At 45.3% G+C, this 26,970-nt stretch overlaps 1 protein-coding gene across 3 annotated transcripts in view; it reads left to right on the top strand.

The window, feature by feature from the left end:
• LOC124009582 (dynamin-3-like) overlaps positions 1-26,970 on the top strand; it is a 71,818-nt gene that overhangs the window by 21,692 nt on the left and 23,156 nt on the right. For all 3 annotated transcript variants that reach the window (XM_046321498.1, XM_046321499.1, XM_046321500.1), the window contains exons 3-10: positions 2,720-2,793; positions 2,981-3,130; positions 3,302-3,505; positions 3,678-3,776; positions 25,428-25,588; positions 25,747-25,889; positions 25,988-26,123; positions 26,232-26,299. In XM_046321498.1, coding sequence (XP_046177454.1) covers positions 2,720-2,793; positions 2,981-3,130; positions 3,302-3,505; positions 3,678-3,776; positions 25,428-25,588; positions 25,747-25,889; positions 25,988-26,123; positions 26,232-26,299 — 1,035 coding nt within the window. The remainder of the gene's footprint in view (positions 1-2,719; positions 2,794-2,980; positions 3,131-3,301; positions 3,506-3,677; positions 3,777-25,427; positions 25,589-25,746; positions 25,890-25,987; positions 26,124-26,231; positions 26,300-26,970) is intronic.

Genomic DNA, 26,970 nt, shown 5'->3' with positions numbered 1-26,970 from the left:
CTTTATTTACCGCTCCGATTTGTCTAGGAGTATTGCAGATTTCCTTTACTGGATTAAAGACTCTGTTTTCGCCAAGTCGCTTTTGGGTCCTCATTCACCTGCATAACAGTAACTGTCCTGATTGGCTATCCCTCTGTGTAACTGTCCAAATTGGCTGTCTCTAGGGTTGGCACAATTATAGTATAATCATGGAACCGACAATTATCGACAATAATTGTCAACAAAAAACATTATTGTCATAATCTTAATCTAATCTTAATATTCATTTTAGGAGTAGGCGGATATGCTGTAGTTGTATTCATTAGGTATGCTGTAGTTGTATTCATTAGGTATGGTGTAGTGGTATTCATTAGGTATATTGTAGTTGTAATCATTAGGTATGTTGTAGTTGTATTCATTACGGTTGTTGTATTCATTAGGTATGCTGTAGTTGTATTCATTACGGATGTTGTATTCATTAGGTATGTTGTAGTTGTAATCATTAGGTATGTTGTAGTTGTATTCATTACGGTTGTTGTATTCATTAGGTATGCTGTAGTCGTATTCATTAGGTATGACATAGTTGTATTCATTAGGTATGTTGTAGATGTAATCATTAGGTATGTTGTAGTGGTATTCATTAGGCATGTTGTAGTTGTAATCATTAGGTATGTTGTAGTTGTATTCATTAGGTATGTTGTAGTTGTAATCATTAGGTATGTTGTATTATTATTGTAATCATTAGGTATGTTGTAGTTGTATTCATTACGGATGTTGTATTCATTAGGTATGTTGTAGTTGTATTCATTAGGTATGTTGTAGATGTAATCATTAGGTATGTTGTAGTGGTATTCATTAGGCATGTTGTAGTTGTATTCATTAGGTATGTTGTAGTTGTATTCATTAGGTATGTTGTAGTTGTATTCATTAGGTATGACATAGTTGTATTCATTAGGTATGTTGTAGTTGTATTCATTAGGTATGTTGTAGTTGTATTCATTAGATATGACATAGGTGTAATCATTAGGTATGTTGTAGTTGTATTCATTAGGTATGTTGTAGTTGTAATCATTAGGTATGACATAGTTGTATTCATTAGGTATGTTGTAGATGTAATCATTAGGTATGTTGTAGTTGTATTCATTAGGTATGTTGTAGTTGTATTCATTAGGTATGTTGTATTCATTAGGTATGCTGTAGTTGTATTCATTCGGTATGTTGTAGTTGTAATCATTAGGTATGTTGTATTTGTATTCATTAGGTATGTTGTAGTTTTAATCATTAGTGATGTTGTAGTGGTATTCATTAGGTATGTTGTATTCATTAGGTATGTTGTATTCATTAGGTATGTTGTATTCATTAGGTATGCTGTAGTTGTATTCATTCGGTATGTTGTAGTTGTAATCATTAGGTATGTTGTAGTTGTAATCATTAGGTATGTTGTAGTTGTAATCATTAGGTATGTTGTAGTTGTATTCATTAGGTATGTTGTAGTTGTATTCATTAGGTATGTTGTATTCATTAGGTATGCTGTAGTTGTATTCATTCGGTATGTTGTAGTTGTAATCATTAGGTATGCTGTAGTTGTATTCATTAGGTATGTTGTAGTTGTAATCATTAGGTATGTTGTAGTTGTATTCAGTAGGTATGTTGTAGTTGTAATCATTAGGCATGTTGTAGTTGTATTCATTAGGTATGTTGTATTCATTAGGTATGCTGTAGTTGTATTCATTCGGTATGTTGTAGTTGTAATCATTAGGTATGTTGTATTTGTATTCATTAGGTATGTTGTAGTTGTATTCATTAGGTATGTTGTAGTTGTAATCATTAGGTATGTTGTAGTTGTAATCATTAGGTATGTTGTAGTTTTAATCATTTGTGATGTTGTAGTGGTATTCATTAGGTATTCATTAGGTGTGTTTGTATTCATTAGGGATGTTGTAGTTGTTTTCATTAGGTATGTTGTAGTTGTTTTCATTAGGGGAGGTTGTAGTTGTTTTCATTAGGGGAGGTTGTAGTTGTTTTCATTAGGGGAGGTTGTAGTTGTTTTCATTAGGGGAGGTTGTAGTTGTTTTCATTAGGGGAGGTTGTAGTTGTTTTCATTAGCGGGGGTTGTAGTTGTTTTCATTAGGGGAGGTTGTAGTTGTTTTCATTAGGGAGGTTGTAGTTGTTTTCATTAGGGGGTTGTAGTTGTTTTCATTAGGGAGGTTGTAGTTGTTTTCATTAGGGAGGTTGTAGTTGTTTTCATTAGGGAGGTTGTAGTTGTTTTCATTAGGGGAGGTTGTAGTTGTTTTCATTAGGGAGGTTGTAGTTGTTTTCATTAGGGGGGGTTGTAGTTGTTTTCATTAGCGGGGGTTGTAGTTGTTTTCATTAGGGGAGGTTGTAGTTGTTTTCATTAGGGGAGGTTGTAGTTGTTTTCATTAGGGGAGGTTGTAGTTGTTTTCATTAGGGGGGGTTGTAGCTGTTTTCATTAGGGGAGGTTGTAGTTGTTTTCATTAGGGGAGGTTGTAGTTGTTTTCATTAGGTGAGGTTGTAGTTGTATTCACTAGTGAAGTTGTAGCTCATTTCCAAATATGCATTATGATGCGTTACCAGCTTAAAACATTTTTAAACAAAAATGACAATTATTATAATAACTGAGGCTATTTGCGTGATAAATAATTGTTTCCCAAACGTCCATAATCATCACAGCCCTAGCTATTTCTTTGTGTTGTTGTCTTGATTGGCTGTCTGTCTGCAGGGACTTCCTTCCCCGAGGCTCTGGGATCGTCACCCGCAGGCCCCTTGTCCTGCAGCTCATCAGTGCCAATGCAGGTAACACACGCGCTCGCACACACACACACACACACACACACACACACACACACACACACACACACACACACACACACACACACACACACACACACACACACACACACACACACACACACACACACACACACACACACACACACACACACACACACACACACATACCTATCTGCATCTTTCTTCACAGAATGGGCAGAGTTCTTACACTGCAAAGGGAAGAAATTCACCGACTTCGATGAGGTTCGCCAGGAGATTGAGGCGGAGACTGACCGCATTACTGGGGCCAATAAGGGCATATCTCCCGTCCCCATCAACCTGCGCGTCTACTCCCCACATGGTACACATACCTAACCCCTCATCCATCCTCTTTCTCTCTCTTACTCCCTCTCCCTCCCCCTCTTTTATCTCTCTCTCTCTCCCTCTCATATATATCTCTCCTTCCCTACTGTGTGTTCATTAATATTCACTATAAGATGTGTCCTCTCTCTCCTTTCCCCCCTGCCTGCAGTGCTGAACCTGACCCTGATTGACCTGCCAGGCATCACCAAGGTGCCCGTGGGGGACCAGCCAGTGGACATTGAGCAGCAGATCAGAGACATGATCATGCAGTTCATCTGCAGGGAGAGCTGTCTCATCCTGGCTGTCACTCCGGCCAACTCTGACCTGGCCAACTCAGACGCCCTCAAACTGGCCAAAGACGTTGACCCCCAGGGTAAGATTGATCATATTGCTATATCACATTTTGGGGTTAGCTGATATTTTAAACACCTATCCAGACGTTGAGAGATCTCGCAGGCATCTGCAATTAAGTCAGCCATGAACGTGGTCTTTGTGTTGTGACTGACTTCTGCCTTTGCCCCTTACCCTTTGACCTCTGACACCAGGCCAGCGGACCATAGGAGTGATCACCAAGCTGGATCTGATGGATGAGGGAACAGATGCCAGGGAAGTCCTGGAGAACAAGCTGCTGCCCCTAAGGAGAGGTGGGACATCGCTTTCTCTCTGTCGCTTACTCACTGTTTCTCTGTCTTTCTACCAATCTCTCTCTTTCTTTGTCCCTCGTTCTCCATCTCTATGCCCACCGATCTACTTCAGTCATCTTTGGGATCAGCTTTTCTGTTCTATCCTCCGCACTCGCCTTACATTATTGTATCACAGTCATGTCTTTTCCATCATCCCGTCTGTCTGTGTGTGTTGCCAGGATGGATTAGAGTGGTTTCACACTGCCCATCTGGGTGTGTTGCCAGGTTATATTAGAGTGGTTTCACACTGCCCATCTGTGAGTGTTGCCAGGTTATATTGGAGTGGTTTCACACTTCCCATCTGGGTGTGTTGCCAGGTTATATTAGAGTGGTTTCACACTGCCCATCTGTGTGTGTTGCCAGGTTATATTGGAGTGGTTTCACACTGCCCATCTGTGTGTGTTGCCAGGTTAAATTGGAGTGGTTTCACAGACCCCATCTGTGAGTGTTGCCAGGTTATATTAAAGTGGTTTCACACTTCCCATCTGGGTGTGTTGCCAGGTTATATTAGAGTGGTTTCACACTGCTCATCTGGGTGTGTTGCCAGGTTATATTGGAGTGGTTTCACACTGTCCATCTGTGTGTGTTGCCAGGTTATATTGGAGTGATTTCACACTGCCCATCTGTGTGTTGCCAGGTTATATTAGAGTGGTTTCACACTGCCCATCTGGGGGGTGTTGCCAGGTTATATTGGAGTAGTTTCACACTGCCCATCTGTGTGTAGCCAGGTTATATTAGAGTGGTTTCACACTGCCCATCTGGGTGTGTTGCCAGGTTATATTAGAGTGGTTTCATACTGCCCATCTGTGTGTGTTGCCAGGTTAAATTGGAGTGGTTTAACACTGCCCATCTGTGTGTGTTGCCAGGGTATATTGGAGTGGTTTCACACTTCCCATCTGGGTGTGTTGCCAGGTTATATTAGAGTGGTTTCACACTGCCCATCTGTGTGTTGCGAGGTTATATTAGAGTGGTTTCACACTGTCCATCTGGGTGTGTTGCCAGGTTATATTAGAGTGGTTTCATACTGCCCATCTGTGTGTGTTGCCAGGTTATATTAGAGTGGTTTCACACTGCCCATCTGGGTGTGTTGCCAGGTTATATAGGAGTGGCTTCACACTGCCCATATGTGTGTGTTGCCAGGTTATATGGGAGTGTTTTCACACTGCCCATCTGTGTGTGTTGCCAGGTTATATTGGAGTGGTTTCACGCTGCCAATCTGTGTGTGTTGCCAGGTTATATTGGAGTGGTTTCACACTGCCCATCTGGGTGTGTTGCCAGGTTATATAGGAGTGGCTTCACACTGCCCATATGTGTGTGTTGCCAGGTTATATGGGAGTGTTTTCACACTGCCCATCTGTGTGTGTTGCCAGGTTATATTGGAGTGGTTTCACGCTGCCAATCTGTGTGTGTTGCCAGGTTATATTGGAGTGGTTTCACACTGCCCATATGTGTGTGTTGCCAGGTTATATTGGAGTGGTTTCACACTGCCCATCTTTGTGTGTTGCCAGGTTATATTAGAGTGGTTTCACACTGCCCATCTGTGTGTGTTGCCAGGTTATATTGGAGTGGTTTCACACTGCCCATCTGTGTGTGTTGCCAGGTTATATTAGAGTGGTTTCACACTGTCCATCTGTGTGTGTTGCCAGGTTATTTTGGAGTGGTTTCATACTGCCCATCTGTGTGTGTTGCCAGGTTATATTGGAGTGGTTTAACACTGCTCATCTGTGTGTGTTGCCAGGTTATATTGGAGTGGTTTCACACTGCCCATCTGTGTGTGTTGCCAGGTTATATTAGAGTGGTTTCACACTGCCCATCTGTGTGTGTTGCCAGGTTATATTAGAGTGGTTTCACACTGTCCATCTGTGTGTGTTGCCAGGTTATATTAGAGTGGTTTAACACTGCCCATCTGTGTGTGTTGCCAGGGTATATTGGAGTGGTTTCACACTTCCCATCTGGGTGTGTTGCCAGGTTATATTAGAGTGGTTTCACACTGCCCATCTGTGTGTTGCGAGGTTATATTAGAGTGGTTTCACACTGTCCATCTGGGTGTGTTGCCAGGTTATATTAGAGTGGTTTCATACTGCCCATCTGTGTGTGTTGCCAGGTTATATTAGAGTGGTTTCACACTGCCCATCTGGTTGTTGCCAGGTTATATAGGAGTGGCTTCACACTGCCCATCTGTGTGTGTTGCCAGGTTATATTGCCCATCTGTGTGTGTTGCCAGGTTATATTGGAGTGGTTTCACACTGCCCATCTGTGTGTGTTGCCAGGTTATATTGGAGTGGTTTAACACTGCTCATCTGTGTGTGTTGCCAGGTTATATTGGAGTGGTTTCACACTGCCCATCTGTGTGTGTTGCCAGGTTATATTAGAGTGGTTTCACACTGCCCATCTGTGTGTGTTGCCAGGTTATATTAGAGTGGTTTCACACTGTCCATCTGTGTGTGTTGCCAGGTTATATTAGAGTGGTTTAACACTGCCCATCTGTGTGTGTTGCCAGGGTATATTGGAGTGGTTTCACACTTCCCATCTGGGTGTGTTGCCAGGTTATATTAGAGTGGTTTCACACTGCCCATCTGTGTGTTGCGAGGTTATATTAGAGTGGTTTCACACTGTCCATCTGGGTGTGTTGCCAGGTTATATTAGAGTGGTTTCATACTGCCCATCTGTGTGTGTTGCCAGGTTATATTAGAGTGGTTTCACACTGCCCATCTGGGTGTGTTGCCAGGTTATATAGGAGTGGCTTCACACTGCCCATATGTGTGTGTTGCCAGGTTATATGGGAGTGTTTTCACACTGCCCATCTGTGTGTGTTGCCAGGTTATATTGGAGTGGTTTCACGCTGCCAATCTGTGTGTGTTATATTGCCATCTGGGTGTGTTGCCAGGTTATATAGGAGTGGCTTCACACTGCCCATATGTGTGTGTTGCCAGGTTATATGGGAGTGTTTTCCACTGCCCATCTGTGTGTGTTGCCAGGTTATATTGGAGTGGTTTCACGCTGCCAATCTGTGTGTGTTGCCAGGTTATATTGGAGTGGTTTCACACTGCCCATATGTGTGTGTTGCCAGGTTATATTGGAGTGGTTTCACACTGCCCATCTTTGTGTGTTGCCAGGTTATATTAGAGTGGTTTCACACTGCCCATCTGTGTGTGTTGCCAGGTTATATTGTGGTTTCACACTGCCCATCTGTGTGTGTTGCCAGGTTATATTAGAGTGGTTTCACACTGTCCATCTGTGTGTGTTGCCAGGTTATTTTGGAGTGGTTTCATACTGCCCATCTGTGTGTGTTGCCAGGTTATATTGGAGTGGTTTAACACTGCTCATCTGTGTGTGTTGCCAGGTTATATTGGAGTGGTTTCACACTGCCCATCTGTGTGTGTTGCCAGGTTATATTAGAGTGGTTTCACACTGCCCATCTGTGTGTGTTGCCAGGTTATATTAGAGTGGTTTCACACTGTCCATCTGTGTGTGTTGCCAGGTTATATTAGAGTGGTTTCACACTGTCCATCTGTGTGTGTTGCCAGGTTATATTGGAGTGGTTTCACACTGCCCATCTGTGTGTGTTGCCAGGTTATATTGGAGTGGTTTCACACTGCCCATCTGTGTTTGTTGCCAGGTTATATTGGAGTGGTTTCACACTGTCCATCTGTGTGTGTTGCCAGGTTATATTAGAGTGGTTTCACGCTGTCCATCTGTGTTAGGTTATATTAGAGTGGTTTCACACTGTCCATCTGTGTGTGTTGCCAGGTTATATTGGAGTGGTTTCACACTGCCCATCTGTGTGTGTTGCCAGGTTATATTGGAGTGGTTTAACACTGCCCATCTGTGTGTGTTGCCAGGTTATATTGGAGTGGTTTCACACTGTCCATCTGTGTGTGTTGCCAGGTTATATTGGAGTGGTTTCACACTGCCCATCTGATCTGTGTGTGTTGCCAGGTTATATTAGAGTGGTTTCACCCTGCCCGTCTGTGTTTTGCCAGGTTATATTGGAGTGGTTTCACACTGCCCATCTGATCTGTGTGTGTTGCCAGGTTATATTAGAGTGGTTTCACCCTGCCCGTCTGTGTGTGTTGCCAGGTTATATTAGAGTGGTTTCACCCTGCCCATCTGTGTGTGTTGCCAGGTTATATTAGAGTGGTTTCACCCTGCCCATCTGTGTGTGTTGCCAGGTTATATTAGAGTGGTTTCACCCTGCCCATCTGTGTGTGTTGCCAGGTTATATTAGAGTGGTTTCACCCTGCCCATCTGTGTGTGTTGCCAGGTTATATTATAGTGGTTTCACCCTGCCCATCTGTGTGTGTTGCCAGGTTATATTGGAGTGGTTTCACACTGTCCATCTGTGTGTGTTGCCAGGTTATATTGGAGTGGTTTCACACTGTCCATCTGTGTGTGTTGCCAGGTTATATTGGAGTGGTTTCACACTGTCCATCTGTATGTGTTGCCAGGTTATATTGGAGTGGTTTAACACTGCCCATCTGTGTGTGTTGCCAGGTTATATTGGAGTGGTTTCACACTGCCCATCTGTGTTGCCAGGTTATATTAGAGTGGTTTCACACTGTCCATCTGTGTGTGTTGCCAGGTTATTTTGGAGTGGTTTCATACTGCCCATCTGTGTGTGTTGCCAGGTTATATTGGAGTGGTTTAACACTGCTCATCTGTGTGTGTTGCCAGGTTATATTGGAGTGGTTTCAGACTGCCCGTCTGTGTGTGTTGCCAGGTTATATTAGAGTGTTTTCACACTACCCATCTGTGTGTGTTGCCAGGTTATATTGGAGTGGTTTCACACTGCCCATCCGTGTGTGTTGCCAGTTTATATTAGAGTGGTTTCACACTGTCCATCTGTGTGTGTTGCCAGGTTATTTTGTAGTGGTTTCATACTGCCCATCTGTGTGTGTTGCCAGGTTATATTGGAGTGGTTTAACACTGCTCATCTGTGTGTGTTGCCAGGTTATATTGGAGTGGTTTCACACTGCCCATCCGTGTGTATTGCCAGTTTATATTAGAGTGGTTTCACACTGTCCATCTGTGTGTGTTGCCAGGTTATTTTGGAGTGGTTTCATACTGCCCATCTGTGTGTGTTGCCAGGTTATATTGGAGTGGTTTAACACTGTTCATCTGTGTGTGTTGCCAGGTTATATTGGAGTGGTTTCACACTGCCCATCTGTGTGTGTTGCCAGGTTATATTGGAGTGGATTCACACTGTCCATCTGTGTGTGTTGCCAGGTTATATTAGAGTGGTTTCACGCTGTCCATCTGTGTGTGTTGCCAGGTTATATTAGAGTGGTTTCACACTGTCCATCTGTGTGTGTTGCCAGGTTATATTGGAGTGGTTTCACACTGCCCATCCGTGTGTGTTGCCAGGTTATATTAGAGTGGTTTCACACGGTCCATCTGTGTGTGTTGCCAGGTTATTTTGGAGTGGTTTCATACTGCCCATCTGTGTGTGTTGCCAGGTTATATTGGAGTGGTTTAACACTGCTCATCTGTGTGTGTTGCCAGGTTATATTGGAGTGGTTTCACACTGCCCGTCTGTGTGTGTTGCCAGGTTATATTAGAGTGGTTTCACACTGCCCGTCTGTGTGTGTTGCCAGGTTATATTAGAGTGGTTTCATACTGCCCATCTGTGTGTGTTGCCAGGTTATATTAGAGTGATTTCACACTGTCCATCTGTGTGTGTTGCCAGGTTATTTTGGAGTGGTTTCATACTGCCCATCTGTGTGTGTTGCCAGGTTATATTGGAGTGGTTTAACACTGCTCATCTGTGTGTGTTGCCAGGTTATATTGGAGTGGTTTCACACTGTCCATCTGTGTGTGTTGCCAGGTTATATTGGAGTGGTTTCACACTGCCCATCTGATCTGTGTGTGTTGCCAGGTTATATTAGAGTGGTTTCACACTGCCCATCTGTGTGTGTTGCCAGGTTATATTAGAGTGGTTTCACACTGTCCATCTGTGTGTGTTGCCAGGTTATATTGGAGTGGTTTCACACTGCCCATCTGATCTGTGTGTGTTGCCAGGTTATATTAGAGTGGTTTCACCCTGCCCGTCTGTGTGTGTTGCCAGGTTATATTAGAGTGGTTTCACCCTGCCCATCTGTGTGTGTTGCCAGGTTATATTAGAGTGGTTTCACCCTGCCCATCTGTGTGTGTTGCCAGGTTATATTAGAGTGGTTTCACCCTGCCCATCTGTGTGTGTTGCCAGGTTATATTGGAGTGGTTTCACACTGCCCATCTGATCTGTGTGTGTTGCCAGGTTATATTAGAGTGGTTTCACCCTGCCCGTCTGTGTGTGTTGCCAGGTTATATTGGAGTGGTTTCACACTGCCCATCTGATCTGTGTGTGTTGCCAGGTTATATTAGAGTGGTTTCACCCTGCCCGTCTGTGTGTGTTGCCAGGTTATATTAGAGTGGTTTCACCCTGCCCATCTGTGTGTGTTGCCAGGTTATATTAGAGTGGTTTCACCCTGCCCATCTGTGTGTGTTGCCAGGTTATATTAGAGTGGTTTCACCCTGCCCATCTGTGTGTGTTGCCAGGTTATATTAGAGTGGTTTCACCCTGCCCATCCGTGTGTGTTGCCAGGTTATATTATAGTGGTTTCACCCTGCCCATCTGTGTGTGTTGCCAGGTTATATTGGAGTGGTTTCACACTGTCCATCTGTGTGTGTTGCCAGGTTATATTGGAGTGGTTTCACACTGTCCATCTGTGTGTGTTGCCAGGTTATATTGGAGTGGTTTCACACTGTCCATCTGTATGTGTTGCCAGGTTATATTGGAGTGGTTTAACACTGCCCATCTGTGTGTGTTGCCAGGTTATATTGGAGTGGTTTCACACTGCCCATCTGTGTTGCCAGGTTATATTAGAGTGGTTTCACACTGTCCATCTGTGTGTGTTGCCAGGTTATTTTGGAGTGGTTTCATACTGCCCATCTGTGTGTGTTGCCAGGTTATATTGGAGTGGTTTAACACTGCTCGTCTGTGTGTGTTGCCAGGTTATATTAGAGTGGTTTCACACTGCCCATCCGTGTGTGTTGCCAGTTTATATTAGAGTGGTTTCACACTGTCCATCTGTGTGTGTTGCCAGGTTATTTTGGAGTGGTTTCATACTGCCCATCTGTGTGTGTTGCCAGGTTATATTGGAGTGGTTTAACACTGCTCATCTGTGTGTGTTGCCAGGTTATATTGGAGTGGTTTCACACTGCCCGTCTGTGTGTGTTGCCAGGTTATATTAGAGTGGTTTCACACTGCCCATCCGTGTGTGTTGCCAGTTTATATTAGAGTGGTTTCACACTGTCCATCTGTGTGTGTTGCCAGGTTATTTTGGAGTGGTTTCATACTGCCCATCTGTGTGTGTTGCCAGGTTATATTGGAGTGGTTTAACACTGCTCATCTGTGTGTGTTGCCAGGTTATATTGGAGTGGTTTCACACTGCCCATCCGTGTGTGTTGCCAGTTTATATTAGAGTGGTTTCACACTGTCCATCTGTGTGTGTTGCCAGGTTATTTTGGAGTGGTTTCATACTGCCCATCTGTGTTTGTTGCCAGGTTATATTGGAGTGGTTTAACACTGCTCATCTGTGTGTGTTGCCAGGTTATATTGGAGTGGTTTCACACTGCCCATCTGTGTGTGTTGCCAGGTTATATTGGAGTGGATTCACACTGTCCATCTGTGTGTTGCCAGGTTATATTAGAGTGGCTTCACGCTGTCCATCTGTGTGTGTTGCCAGGTTATATTGGAGTGGTTTAACACTGCTCATCTGTGTGTGTTGCCAGGTTATATTGGAGTGGTTTCACACTGCCCATCTGTGTGTGTTGCCAGGTTATATTGGAGTGGATTCACACTGTCCATCTGTGTGTGTTGCCAGGTTATATTGGAGTGGTTTCACACTGCCCATCCGTGTGTGTTGCCAGGTTATATTAGAGTGGTTTCACACGGTCCATCTGTGTGTGTTGCCAGGATATTTTGGAGTGGTTTCATACTGCCCATCTGTGTGTGTTGCCAGGTTATATTGGAGTGGTTTAACACTGCTCATCTGTGTGTGTTGCCAGGTTATATTGGAGTGGTTTCACACTGCCCATCTGTGTGTGTTGCCCGGTTATATTGGAGTGGTTTCACACTGCCCATCTGTGTTTGTTGCCAGGTTATATTGGAGTGGTTTCACACTGTCCATCTGTGTGTGTTGCCAGGTTATATTAGAGTGGTTTCACGCTGTCCATCTGTGTGTGTTGCCAGGTTATATTAGAGTGGTTTCACACTGTCCATCTGTGTGTGTTGCCAGGTTATATTGGAGTGGTTTCACACTGCCCATCTGTGTGTGTTGCCAGGTTATATTGGAGTGGTTTAACACTGCCCATCTGTGTGTGTTGCCAGGTTATATTGGAGTGGTTTCACACTGCCCATCTGTGTGTGTTGCCAGGTTATATTAGAGTGGTTTCACACTGTCCATCTGTGTGTGTTGCCAGGTTATTTTGGAGTGGTTTCATACTGCCCATCTGTGTGTGTTGCCAGGTTATATTGGAGTGGTTTAACACTGCTCATCTGTGTGTGTTGCCAGGTTATATTGGAGTGGTTTCACACTGCCCGTCTGTGTGTGTTGCCAGGTTATATTAGAGTGGTTTCATACTGCCCATCTGTGTGTGTTGCCAGGTTATATTAGAGTGATTTCACACTGTCCATCTGTGTGTGTTGCCAGGTTATTTTGGAGTGGTTTCATACTGCCCATCTGTGTGTGTTGCCAGGTTATATTGGAGTGGTTTAACACTGCTCATCTGTGTGTGTTGCCAGGTTATATTGGAGTGGTTTCACACTGCCCATCTGTGTGTGTTGCCAGGTTATACTGGAGTGGTTTCACACTGCCCATCTGTGTGTTTTGCCAGGTTATATTGGAGTGGTTTCACACTGTCCATCTGTGTGTGTTGCCAGGTTATATTGGAGTGGTTTCACACTGCCCATCTGATCTGTGTGTGTTGCCAGGTTATATTAGAGTGGTTTCACACTGTCCATCTGTGTGTGTTGCCAGGTTATATTGGAGTGGTTTCACACTGCCCATCTGATCTGTGTGTGTTGCCAGGTTATATTAGAGTGGTTTCACCCTGCCCGTCTGTGTGTGTTGCCAGGTTATATTGGAGTGGTTTCACACTGCCCATCTGATCTGTGTGTGTTGCCAGGTTATATTAGAGTGGTTTCACCCTGCCCGTCTGTGTGTGTTGCCAGGTTATATTAGAGTGGTTTCACCCTGCCCATCTGTGTGTGTTGCCAGGTTATATTAGAGTGGTTTCACCCTGCCCATCTGTGTGTGTTGCCAGGTTATATTAGAGTGGTTTCACCCTGCCCATCTGTGTGTGTTGCCAGGTTATATTAGAGTGGTTTCACCCTGCCCATCTGTGTGTGTTGCCAGGTTATATTATAGTGGTTTCACCCTGCCCATCTGTGTGTGTTGCCAGGTTATATTGGAGTGGTTTCACACTGTCCATCTGTGTGTGTTGCCAGGTTATATTGGAGTGGTTTCACACTGTCCATCTGTGTGTGTTGCCAGGTTATATTGGAGTGGTTTCACACTGTCCATCTGTATGTGTTGCCAGGTTATATTGGAGTGGTTTAACACTGCCCATCTGTGTGTGTTGCCAGGTTATATTGGAGTGGTTTCACACTGCCCATCTGTGTTGCCAGGTTATATTAGAGTGGTTTCACACTGTCCATCTGTGTGTGTTGCCAGGTTATTTTGGAGTGGTTTCATACTGCCCATCTGTGTGTGTTGCCAGGTTATATTGGAGTGGTTTAACACTGCTCATCTGTGTGTGTTGCCAGGTTATATTGGAGTGGTTTCACACTGCCCGTCTGTGTGTGTTGCCAGGTTATATTAGAGTGGTTTCACACTACCCATCTGTGTGTGTTGCCAGGTTATATTGGGGTGGTTTCACACTGCCCATCCGTGTGTGTTGCCAGTTTATATTAGAGTGGTTTCACACTGTCCATCTGTGTGTGTTGCCAGGTTATTTTGGAGTGGTTTCATACCACCCATCTGTGTGTGTTGCCAGGTTATATTGGAGTGGTTTAACACTGCTCATCTGTGTGTGTTGCCAGGTTATATTGGAGTGGTTTCACACTGCCCATCTGTGTGTGTTGCCAGGTTATATTGGAGTGGTTTCACACTGTCCATCTGTGTGTGTTGCCAGGTTATATTGGAGTGGTTTCACACTGTCCATCTGTGTGTGTTGCCAGGTTATATTGGAGTGGTTTCACACTGTCCATCTGTATGTGTTGCCAGGTTATATTGGAGTGGTTTAACACTGCCCATCTGTGTGTGTTGCCAGGTTATATTGGAGTGGTTTCACACTGCCCATCTGTGTTGCCAGGTTATATTAGAGTGGTTTCACACTGTCCATCTGTGTGTGTTGCCAGGTTATTTTGGAGTGGTTTCATACTGCCCATCTGTGTGTGTTGCCAGGTTATATTGGAGTGGTTTAACACTGCTCATCTGTGTGTGTTGCCAGGTTATATTGGAGTGGTTTCACACTGCCCGTCTGTGTGTGTTGCCAGGTTATATTAGAGTGGTTTCACACTACCCATCTGTGTGTGTTGCCAGGTTATATTGGAGTGGTTTCACACTGCCCATCCGTGTGTGTTGCCAGTTTATATTAGAGTGGTTTCACACTGTCCATCTGTGTGTGTTACCAGGTTATTTTGGAGTGGTTTCATACTGCCCATCTGTGTGTGTTGCCAGGTTATATTGGAGTGGTTTAACACTGCTCATCTGTGTGTGTTGCCAGGTTATATTGGAGTGGTTTCACACTGCCCATCCGTGTGTGTTGCCTGTTTATATTAGAGTGGTTTCACACTGTCCATCTGTGTGTGTTGCCAGGTTATTTTGGAGTGGTTTCATACTGCCCATCTGTGTGTGTTGCCAGGTTATATTGGAGTGGTTTCACACTGTCCATCTGTGTGTGTTGCCAGGTTATATTGGAGTGGTTTCACACTGCCCATCTGTGTGTGTTGCCAGGTTATATTGGAGTGGATTCACACTGTCCATCTGTGTGTGTTGCCAGGTTATATTAGAGTGGTTTCACGCTGTCCATCTGTGTGTGTTGCCAGGTTATATTAGAGTGGTTTCACACTGTCCATCTGTGTGTGTTGCCAGGTTATATTGGAGTGGTTTCACACTGCCCATCCGTGTGTGTTGCCAGGTTATATTAGAGTGGTTTCACACGGTCCATCTGTGTGTGTTGCCAGGATATTTTGGAGTGGTTTCATACTGCCCATCTGTGTGTGTTGCCAGGTTATATTGGAGTGGTTTAACACTGCTCATCTGTGTGTGTTGCCAGGTTATATTGGAGTGGTTTCACACTGCCCATCTGTGTGTGTTGCCCGGTTATATTGGAGTGGTTTCACACTGCCCATCTGTGTTTGTTGCCAGGTTATATTGGAGTGGTTTCACACTGTCCATCTGTGTGTGTTGCCAGGTTATATTAGAGTGGTTTCACGCTGTCCATCTGTGTGTGTTGCCAGGTTATATTAGAGTGGTTTCACACTGTCCATCTGTGTGTGTTGCCAGGTTATATTGGAGTGGTTTCACACTGCCCATCTGTGTGTGTTGCCAGGTTATATTGGAGTGGTTTAACACCGCCCATCTGTGTGTGTTGCCAGGTTATATTGGAGTGGTTTCACACTGTCCATCTGTGTGTGTTGCCAGGTTATATTGGAGTGGTTTCACACTGCCCATCTGATCTGTGTGTGTTGCCAGGTTATATTAGAGTGGTTTCACCCTGCCCGTCTGTGTGTGTTGCCAGGTTATATTGGAGTGGTTTCACACTGCCCATCTGATCTGTGTGTGTTGCCAGGTTATATTAGAGTGGTTTCACCCTGCCCGTCTGTGTGTGTTGCCAGGTTATATTAGAGTGGTTTCACCCTGCCCATCTGTGTGTGTTGCCAGGTTATATTAGAGTGGTTTCACCCTGCCCATCTGTGTGTGTTGCCAGGTTATATTAGAGTGGTTTCACCCTGCCCATCTGTGTGTGTTGCCAGGTTATATTAGAGTGGTTTCACCCTGCCCATCTGTGTGTGTTGCCAGGTTATATTATAGTGGTTTCACCCTGCCCATCTGTGTGTGTTGCCAGGTTATATTGGAGTGGTTTCACACTGTCCATCTGTGTGTGTTGCCAGGTTATATTGGAGTGGTTTCACACTGTCCATCTGTGTGTGTTGCCAGGTTATATTGGAGTGGTTTCACACTGTCCATCTGTATGTGTTGCCAGGTTATATTGGAGTGGTTTAACACTGCCCATCTGTGTGTGTTGCCAGGTTATATTGGAGTGGTTTCACACTGCCCATCTGTGTTGCCAGGTTATATTAGAGTGGTTTCACACTGTCCATCTGTGTGTGTTGCCAGGTTATTTTGGAGTGGTTTCATACTGCCCATCTGTGTGTGTTGCCAGGTTATATTGGAGTGGTTTAACACTGCTCATCTGTGTGTGTTGCCAGGTTATATTGGAGTGGTTTCACACTGCCCGTCTGTGTGTGTTGCCAGGTTATATTAGAGTGGTTTCACACTACCCATCTGTGTGTGTTGCCAGGTTATATTGGAGTGGTTTCACACTGCCCATCCGTGTGTGTTGCCAGTTTATATTAGAGTGGTTTCACACTGTCCATCTGTGTGTGTTGCCAGGTTATTTTGTAGTGGTTTCATACTGCCCATCTGTGTGTGTTGCCAGGTTATATTGGAGTGGTTTAACACTGCTCATCTGTGTGTGTTGCCAGGTTATATTGGAGTGGTTTCACACTGCCCATCCGTGTGTATTGCCAGTTTATATTAGAGTGGTTTCACACTGTCCATCTGTGTGTGTTGCCAGGTTATTTTGGAGTGGTTTCATACTGCCCATCTGTGTGTGTTGCCAGGTTATATTGGAGTGGTTTAACACTGCTCATCTGTGTGTGTTGCCAGGTTATATTGGAGTGGTTTCACACTGCCCATCTGTGTGTGTTGCCAGGTTATATTGGAGTGGATTCACACTGTCCATCTGTGTGTGTTGCCAGGTTATATTAGAGTGGTTTCACGCTGTCCATCTGTGTGTGTTGCCAGGTTATATTAGAGTGGTTTCACACTGTCCATCTGTGTGTGTTGCCAGGTTATATTGGAGTGGTTTCACACTGCCCATCCGTGTGTGTTGCCAGGTTATATTAGAGTGGTTTCACACGGTCCATCTGTGTGTGTTGCCAGGTTATTTTGGAGTGGTTTCATACTGCCCATCTGTGTGTGTTGCCAGGTTATATTGGAGTGGTTTAACACTGCTCATCTGTGTGTGTTGCCAGGTTATATTGGAGTGGTTTCACACTGCCCGTCTGTGTGTGTTGCCAGGTTATATTAGAGTGGTTTCACACTGCCCGTCTGCGTGTGTTGCCAGGTTATATTAGAGTGGTTTCATACCGCCCATCTGTGTGTGTTGCCAGGTTATATTAGAGTGATTTCACACTGTCCATCTGTGTGTGTTGCCAGGTTATTTTGGAGTGGTTTCATACTGCCCATCTGTGTGTGTTGCCAGGTTATATTGGAGTGGTTTAACACTGCTCATCTGTGTGTGTTGCCAGGTTATATTGGAGTGGTTTCACACTGTCCATCTGTGTGTGTTGCCAGGTTATATTGGAGTGGTTTCACACTGCCCATCTGATCTGTGTGTGTTGCCAGGTTATATTAGAGTGGTTTCACACTGCCCATCTGTGTGTGTTGCCAGGTTATATTAGAGTGGTTTCACACTGTCCATCTGTGTGTGTTGCCAGGTTATATTGGAGTGGTTTCACACTGCCCATCTGATCTGTGTGTGTTGCCAGGTTATATTAGAGTGGTTTCACCCTGCCCGTCTGTGTGTGTTGCCAGGTTATATTAGAGTGGTTTCACCCTGCCCATCTGTGTGTGTTGCCAGGTTATATTAGAGTGGTTTCACCCTGCCCATCTGTGTGTGTTGCCAGGTTATATTAGAGTGGTTTCACCCTGCCCATCTGTGTGTGTTGCCAGGTTATTTTAGAGTGGTTTCACCCTGCCCATCTGTGTGTGTTGCCAGGTTATATTAGAGTGGTTTCACCCTGCCCATCTGTGTATCTTGCCAGGTTATATTAGAGTGGTTTCACACTGTCCATCTGTGTGTGTTGCCAGGTTATATTGGAGTGGTTTCATACTGCCCATCTGTGTGTGTTGCCAGGTTATATTGGAGTGGTTTAACACTGCTCATCTGTGTGTGTTGCCAGGTTATATTGGAGTGGTTTCACACTGCCCATCTGTGTGTGTTGCCAGGTTATATTGGAGTGGTTTCACACTGTCCATCTGTGTGTGTTGCCAGGTTATATTAGAGTGGTTTCACGCTGTCCATCTGTGTGTGTTGCCAGGTTATATTAGAGTGGTTTCACACTGTCCATCTGTGTGTGTTGCCAGGTTATATTGGAGTGGTTTCACACTGCCCATCCGTGTGTGTTGCCAGGTTATATTAGAGTGGTTTCACACTGCCCATCCGTGTGTGTTGCCAGGATATTTTGGAGTGGTTTCATACTGCCCATCTGTGTGTGTTGCCAGGTTATATTGGAGTGGTTTAACACTGCTCATCTGTGTGTGTTGCCAGGTTATATTGGAGTGGTTTCACACTGCCCATCTGTGTGTGTTGCCCGGTTATATTGGAGTGGTTTCACACTGTCCATCTGTGTGTGTTGCCAGGTTATATTAGAGTGGTTTCACGCTGTCCATCTGTGTGTGTTGCCAGGTTATATTAGAGTGGTTTCACACTGTCCATCTGTGTGTGTTGCCAGGTTATATTGGAGTGGTTTCACACTGCCCATCCGTGTGTGTTGCCAGGTTATATTAGAGTGGTTTCACACTGCCCATCCGTGTGTGTTGCCAGGATATTTTGGAGTGGTTTCATACTGCCCATCTGTGTGTGTTGCCAGGTTATATTGGAGTGGTTTAACACTGCTCATCTGTGTGTGTTGCCAGGTTATATTGGAGTGGTTTCACACTGCCCATCTGTGTGTGTTGCCCGGTTATATTGGAGTGGTTTCACACTCCCCATCTGTATGTGTTGCCAGGTTATATTGGAGTGGTTTCACACTGTCCATCTGTGTGTGTTGCCAGGTTATATTAGAGTGGTTTCACGCTGTCCATTTGTGTGTGTTGCCAGGTTATATTAGAGTGGTTTCACACTGCTCATCTGTGTGTGTTGCCAGGTTATATTGGAGTGGTTTCACACTGCCCGTCTGTGTGTGTTGCCAGGTTATATTAGAGTGGTTTCACACTACCCATCTGTGTGTGTTGCCAGGTTATATTGGAGTGGTTTCACACTGCCCATCCGTGTGTGTTGCCAGTTTATATTAGAGTGGTTTCACACTGTCCATCTGTGTGTGTTGCCAGGTTATTTTGTAGTGGTTTCATACTGCCCATCTGTGTGTGTTGCCAGGTTATATTGGAGTGGTTTAACACTGCTCATCTGTGTGTGTTGCCAGGTTATATTGGAGTGGTTTCACACTGCCCATCCGTGTGTATTGCCAGTTTATATTAGAGTGGTTTCACACTGTCCATCTGTGTGTGTTGCCAGGTTATTTTGGAGTGGTTTCATACTGCCCATCTGTGTGTGTTGCCAGGTTATATTGGAGTGGTTTCATACTGCCCATCTGTGTGTGTTGCCAGGTTATATTGGAGTGGTTTAACACTGCTCATCTGTGTGTGTTGCCAGGTTATATTGGAGTGGTTTCACACTGCCCATCTGTGTGTGTTGCCAGGTTATATTGGAGTGGTTTCACACTGTCCATCTGTGTGTGTTGCCAGGTTATTTTAGAGTGGTTTCACGCTGTCCATCTGTGTGTGTTGCCAGGTTATATTAGAGTGGTTTCACACTGTCCATCTGTGTGTGTTGCCAGGTTATATTGGAGTGGTTTCACACTGCCCATCCGTGTGTGTTGCCAGGTTATATTAGAGTGGTTTCACACTGCCCATCTGTGTGTTGCCAGGATATTTTGCATACTGCCCATCTGTGTGTTAGGTTATATTGGAGTGGTTTAACACTGCTCATCTGTGTGTGTTGCCAGGTTATATTGGAGTGGTTTCACACTGCCCATCTGTGTGTGTTGCCAGGTTATATTGGAGTGGTTTCACACTGTCCATCTGTGTGTGTTGCCAGGTTATATTAGAGTGGTTTCACGCTGTCCATCTGTGTGTGTTGCCAGGTTATATTAGAGTGGTTTCACACTGTCCATCTGTGTGTGTTGCCAGGTTATATTGGAGTGGTTTCACACTGCCCATCCGTGTGTGTTGCCAGGTTATATTGGAGTGGTTTCACACTGCCCATCTGTGTGTGTTGCCAGGATATTTTGGAGTGGTTTCATACTGCCCATCTGTGTGTGTTGCCAGGTTATATTGGAGTGGTTTAACACTGCTCATCTGTGTGTGTTGCCAGGTTATATTGGAGTGGTTTCACACTGCCCATCTGTGTGTGTTGCCAGGTTATATTGGAGTGGTTTCACACTCCCCATCTGTATGTGTTGCCAGGTTATATTGGAGTGGTTTCACACTGTCCATCTGTGTGTGTTGCCAGGTTATATTAGAGTGGTTTCACGCTGTCCATTTGTGTGTGTTGCCAGGTTATATTAGAGTGGTTTCACACTGCTCATCTGTGTGTGTTGCCAGGTTATATTGGAGTGGTTTCACACTGCCCGTCTGTGTGTGTTGCCAGGTTATATTAGAGTGGTTTCACACTACCCATCTGTGTGTGTTGCCAGGTTATATTGGAGTGGTTTCACACTGCCCATCCGTGTGTGTTGCCAGTTTATATTAGAGTGGTTTCACACTGTCCATCTGTGTGTGTTGCCAGGTTATTTTGTAGTGGTTTCATACTGCCCATCTGTGTGTGTTGCCAGGTTATATTGGAGTGGTTTAACACTGCTCATCTGTGTGTGTTGCCAGGTTATATTGGAGTGGTTTCACACTGCCCATCCGTGTGTATTGCCAGTTTATATTAGAGTGGTTTCACACTGTCCATCTGTGTGTGTTGCCAGGTTATTTTGGAGTGGTTTCATACTGCCCATCTGTGTGTGTTGCCAGGTTATATTGGAGTGGTTTAACACTGCTCATCTGTGTGTGTTGCCAGGTTATATTGGAGTGGTTTCACACTGCCCATCTGTGTGTGTTGCCAGGTTATATTGGAGTGGATTCACACTGTCCATCTGTGTGTGTTGCCAGGTTATATTAGAGTGGTTTCACGCTGTCCATCTGTGTGTGTTGCCAGGTTATATTAGAGTGGTTTCACACTGTCCATCTGTGTGTGTTGCCAGGTTATATTGGAGTGGTTTCACACTGCCCATCCGTGTGTGTTGCCAGGTTATATTAGAGTGGTTTCACACGGTCCATCTGTGTGTGTTGCCAGGTTATTTTGGAGTGGTTTCATACTGCCCATCTGTGTGTGTTGCCAGGTTATATTGGAGTGGTTTAACACTGCTCATCTGTGTGTGTTGCCAGGTTATATTGGAGTGGTTTCACACTGCCCGTCTGTGTGTGTTGCCAGGTTATATTAGAGTGGTTTCACACTGCCCATCTGTGTGTGTTGCCAGGTTATATTAGAGTGGTTTCATACCGCCCATCTGTGTGTGTTGCCAGGTTATATTAGAGTGATTTCACACTGTCCATCTGTGTGTGTTGCCAGGTTATTTTGGAGTGGTTTCATACTGCCCATCTGTGTGTGTTGCCAGGTTATATTGGAGTGGTTTAACACTGCTCATCTGTGTGTGTTGCCAGGTTATATTGGAGTGGTTTCACACTGTCCATCTGTGTGTGTTGCCAGGTTATATTGGAGTGGTTTCACACTGCCCATCTGATCTGTGTGTGTTGCCAGGTTATATTAGAGTGGTTTCACACTGCCCATCTGTGTGTGTTGCCAGGTTATATTAGAGTGGTTTCACACTGTCCATCTGTGTGTGTTGCCAGGTTATATTGGAGTGGTTTCACACTGCCCATCTGATCTGTGTGTGTTGCCAGGTTATATTAGAGTGGTTTCACCCTGCCCGTCTGTGTGTGTTGCCAGGTTATATTAGAGTGGTTTCACCCTGCCCATCTGTGTGTGTTGCCAGGTTATATTAGAGTGGTTTCACCCTGCCCATCTGTGTGTGTTGCCAGGTTATATTAGAGTGGTTTCACCCTGCCCATCTGTGTGTGTTGCCAGGTTATTTTAGAGTGGTTTCACCCTGCCCATCTGTGTGTGTTGCCAGGTTATATTAGAGTGGTTTCACCCTGCCCATCTGTGTATCTTGCCAGGTTATATTAGAGTGGTTTCACACTGTCCATCTGTGTGTGTTGCCAGGTTATATTGGAGTGGTTTCATACTGCCCATCTGTGTGTGTTGCCAGGTTATATTGGAGTGGTTTAACACTGCTCATCTGTGTGTGTTGCCAGGTTATATTGGAGTGGTTTCACACTGCCCATCTGTGTGTGTTGCCAGGTTATATTGGAGTGGTTTCACACTGTCCATCTGTGTGTGTTGCCAGGTTATATTAGAGTGGTTTCACGCTGTCCATCTGTGTGTGTTGCCAGGTTATATTAGAGTGGTTTCACACTGTCCATCTGTGTGTGTTGCCAGGTTATATTGGAGTGGTTTCACACTGCCCATCCGTGTGTGTTGCCAGGTTATATTAGAGTGGTTTCACACTGCCCATCCGTGTGTGTTGCCAGGATATTTTGGAGTGGTTTCATACTGCCCATCTGTGTGTGTTGCCAGGTTATATTGGAGTGGTTTAACACTGCTCATCTGTGTGTGTTGCCAGGTTATATTGGAGTGGTTTCACACTGCCCATCTGTGTGTGTTGCCCGGTTATATTGGAGTGGTTTCACACTGTCCATCTGTGTGTGTTGCCAGGTTATATTAGAGTGGTTTCACGCTGTCCATCTGTGTGTGTTGCCAGGTTATATTAGAGTGGTTTCACACTGTCCATCTGTGTGTGTTGCCAGGTTATATTGGAGTGGTTTCACACTGCCCATCCGTGTGTGTTGCCAGGTTATATTAGAGTGGTTTCACACTGCCCATCCGTGTGTGTTGCCAGGATATTTTGGAGTGGTTTCATACTGCCCATCTGTGTGTGTTGCCAGGTTATATTGGAGTGGTTTAACACTGCTCATCTGTGTGTGTTGCCAGGTTATATTGGAGTGGTTTCACACTGCCCATCTGTGTGTGTTGCCCGGTTATATTGGAGTGGTTTCACACTCCCCATCTGTATGTGTTGCCAGGTTATATTGGAGTGGTTTCACACTGTCCATCTGTGTGTGTTGCCAGGTTATATTAGAGTGGTTTCACGCTGTCCATTTGTGTGTGTTGCCAGGTTATATTAGAGTGGTTTCACACTGTCCATCTGTGTGTGTTGCCAGGTTACATTGGAGTGGTTTCACACTGCCCATCTGTGTGTGTTGCCAGGTTATATTGGAGTGGTTTAACACTGCCCATCTGTGTGTGTTGCCAGGTTATATTGGAGTGGTTTCACACTGCTCATCTGTGTGTGTTGCCAGGTTATATTAGAGTGGTTTCACACTGTCCATCTGTGTGTGTTGCCAGGTTATTTTGGAGTGGTTTCATACTGCCCATCTGTGTGTGTTGCCAGGTTATATTGGAGTGGTTTAACACTGCTCATCTGTGTGTGTTGCCAGGTTATATTGGAGTGGTTTCACACTGCCCGTCTGTGTGTGTTGCCAGGTTATATTAGAGTGGTTTCACACTGTCCATCTGTGTGTGTTGGCAGGTTATATTAGAGTGGTTTCATACTGCCCATCTATGTGTGTTGCCAGGTTATTTTGGAGTGGTTTCATACTGCCCATCTGTGTGTGTTGCCAGGTTATATTGGAGTGGTTTAACACTGCTCATCTGTGTGTGTTGCCAGGTTATATTGGAGTGGTTTCACACTGCCCATCTGTGTGTGTTGCCAGGTTATATTGGAGTGGTTTCACACTGCCCATCTGTGTGTGTTGCCAGGTTATATTGGAGTGGTTTCACACTGTCCATCTGTGTGTGTTGCCAGGTTATATTGGAGTGGTTTCACACTGCCCATCTGATCTGTGTGTGTTGCCAGGTTATATTGGAGTGGTTTCACACTGCCCATCTGATCTGTGTGTGTTGCCAGGTTATATTAGAGTGGTTTCACACTGCCCATCTGTGTGTGTTGCCAGGTTATATTAGAGTGGTTTCACACTGTCCATCTGTGTGTGTTGCCAGGTTATATTGGAGTGGTTTCACACTGCCCATCTGATCTGTGTGTGTTGCCAGGTTATATTAGCGTGGTTTCACCCTGCCCGTCTGTGTGTGTTGCCAGGTTATATTAGAGTGGTTTCACCCTGCCCATCTGTGTGTGTTGCCAGGTTATATTAGAGTGGTTTCACCCTGCCCATCTGTGTGTGTTGCCAGGTTATTTTAGAGTGGTTTCACCCTGCCCATCTGTGTGTGTTGCCAGGTTATATTAGAGTGGTTTCACCCTGCCCATCTGTGTATGTTGCCAGGTTATATTAGAGTGGTTTCACACTGCCCATCTGTGTGTGTTGCCAGGTTATTTTGGAGTGGTTTCATACTGCCCATCTGTGTGTGTTGCCAGGTTATATTGGAGTGGTTTCATACTGCCCATCTGTGTGTGTTGCCAGGTTATATTGGAGTGGTTTAACACTGCTCATCTGTGTGTGTTGACAGGTTATATTGGAGTGGTTTAACACTGCTCATCTGTGTGTGTTGCCAGGTTATATTGGAGTGGTTTAACACTGCCCATCTGTGTGTGTTGCCAGGTTATATTGGAGTGGTTTCACACTGTCCATCTGTGTGTGTTGCCAGGTTATATTGGAGTGGTTTAACACTGCCCATCTGTGTGTGTTGCCAGGGTATATTAGAGTGGTTTCACACTGCCCATCTGTGTGTGTTGCCAGGTTATATTAGAGTGGTTTCACACTGTCCATCTGTGTGTGTTGCCAGGTTATTTTGGAGTGGTTTCATACTGCCCATCTGTGTGTGTTGCCAGGTTATATTGGAGTGGTTTCACACTGTCCATCTGTGTGTGTTGCCAGGTTATATTGGAGTGGTTTCACACTGCCCATCTGATCTGTGTGTGTTGCCAGGTTATATTAGAGTGGTTTCACACTGTCCATCTGTGTGTGTTGCCAGGTTATATTGGAGTGGTTTCACACTGCCCATCTGATCTGTGTGTGTTGCCAGGTTATATTAGAGTGGTTTCACCCTGCCCGTCTGTGTGTGTTGCCAGGTTATATTAGAGTGGTTTCACCCTGCCCATCTGTGTGTGTTGCCAGGTTATATTAGAGTGGTTTCACCCTGCCCATCTGTGTGTGTTGCCAGGTTATATTAGAGTGGTTTCACCCTGCCCATCTGTGTGTGTTGCCAGGTTATATTAGAGTGGTTTCACCCTGCCCATCTGTGTGTGTTGCCAGGTTATATTATAGTGGTTTCACCCTGCCCATCTGTGCGTGTTGCCAGGTTATATTAGAGTGGTTTCACCCTGCCCATCTGTGTGTGTTGCCAGGTTATATTGGAGTGGTTTCACCCTGCCCATCTGTGTGTGTTGCCAGGTTATATTGGAGTGGTTTCACCCTGCCCATCTGTGTGTGTTGCCAGGTTATATTGGAGTGGTGAACCGCAGTCAGAAGGACATTGATGGAAAGAAGGACATCAAGATGGCTATGGCTGCTGAGAGGAAGTTCTTCCTCACTCACCCGGCCTACAGACACATGGCCGAAAAGATGGGCACCCCGTGCCTACAGAAAGTCCTCAACCAGGTAGGCTAACCAACAGACTGCAGACTGACCAGGTTATGAACCGTAACTGAGTCTCTCCTACAGGTTATTACATCCTTGCAAATCATCCTAAAGCCCAGCATAATAGGCTTGCTTAGCGACATTATATTTAGGGTACTTTTTGTGTTGTGTTGCCATAGCAATTGACCAACCACATCCGCGATACGCTGCCGGCGTTCCGTAGCAAGCTGCAGACCCAGCTTCTGTCTCTGGATAAGGAGGCCGAGGAGTACCGAGGATACCGCCCTGATGATCCGGGACGTAAGACCAAGCAACTGCTGCAGTGAGTTCCACACTCACAATCAGGGTTTGGGTCAATTGCGTTTTGATTCAGTATATTCAGTAAATCAACTGTAATTCCAATTTAAATTGTGTGTGTAGGATGGTGCAGCAGTTCTCCGTGGACTTTGAGAAGCGCATCGAGGGCTCTGGGGACCAGGTGGATACTGTAGAGCTCTCTGGTGGAGCCAAGATCAACCGTATCTTCCACGAGAGATTCCCTTTCGAACTGGTTAAGGTTAGATAGCTGGCGGATGCATATCTTGTTTCCTGGGGTGCTAGGCTGAAAAACAGTCTCTCAATCTCATTCTCAATCTCTCTTTCTCTCTCTTTCTCTCTCTGTCAGATGGAATGTGATGACAAGGAGATGCGGCGGGAGATCAGCTACGCCATCAAGAACATTCACGGTATCAGGTGGGTGTTTGTTTACCACTCTCATACCACCTCCACCTCTCACTCCCAACAGCAGCGTAAAAGAGGGGCTGGGGGGGGGGGGGGGGGTGGCGGGACACAATGCATATAGTCCGGGTAGCCATTTCATCAACTGTTCAGGAGTCTTATGGCTTCTGGGTAAAAACGGTTGAGAAGCCTTTTTTGTCCTAGACTTGGCACACCGGTACCTCTTGCCATGCGGTAGTAGAGAGAACAGTCTATGACTGGGGTGGCTGGGGTCTTTGACCATTTTTAGGGCCTTCCTCTGACACCGCCTGGTGTAGAGGTCCTGGATGGCAGGCAGCTTGGCCCCAGTGATGTACTGGGCCGTACGCACTACCCTCTATGGTGCAGTCGGAGGCCGAGCAATTGCCATACCAGGCGGTGATGCAACCAGTCAGGATGCTCTCGATGTTGCAGCTGTTGAACCTTTTGAGGATCTCAGGACCCATGCCAAGTCTTTTTAGTTTCCTGAGTAGGAATAGGCTTTGTCGTGCCACGACTGTCTTGGTGTGTTTGGACCATTCCAGTTTGTTGGTGATGTGGACACCAAGGAACTTGAAGCTCTCAACCTGCTCCACTACAGCCCCGTCCATGAGAATGGGGGCGTGCTCAGTCCTCCTTTTCATGTTGTCCACAATCATCTCCATAGT

The sequence above is a fragment of the Oncorhynchus gorbuscha genome, linkage group LG22 (genome assembly GCF_021184085.1).
Source record: "Oncorhynchus gorbuscha isolate QuinsamMale2020 ecotype Even-year linkage group LG22, OgorEven_v1.0, whole genome shotgun sequence".
Lineage (NCBI taxonomy): Eukaryota > Metazoa > Chordata > Actinopteri > Salmoniformes > Salmonidae > Oncorhynchus > Oncorhynchus gorbuscha.
The sequence above is the reverse complement of the archived record's forward strand: the minus strand, read 5'-3'. Positions and strand labels throughout refer to the sequence as shown.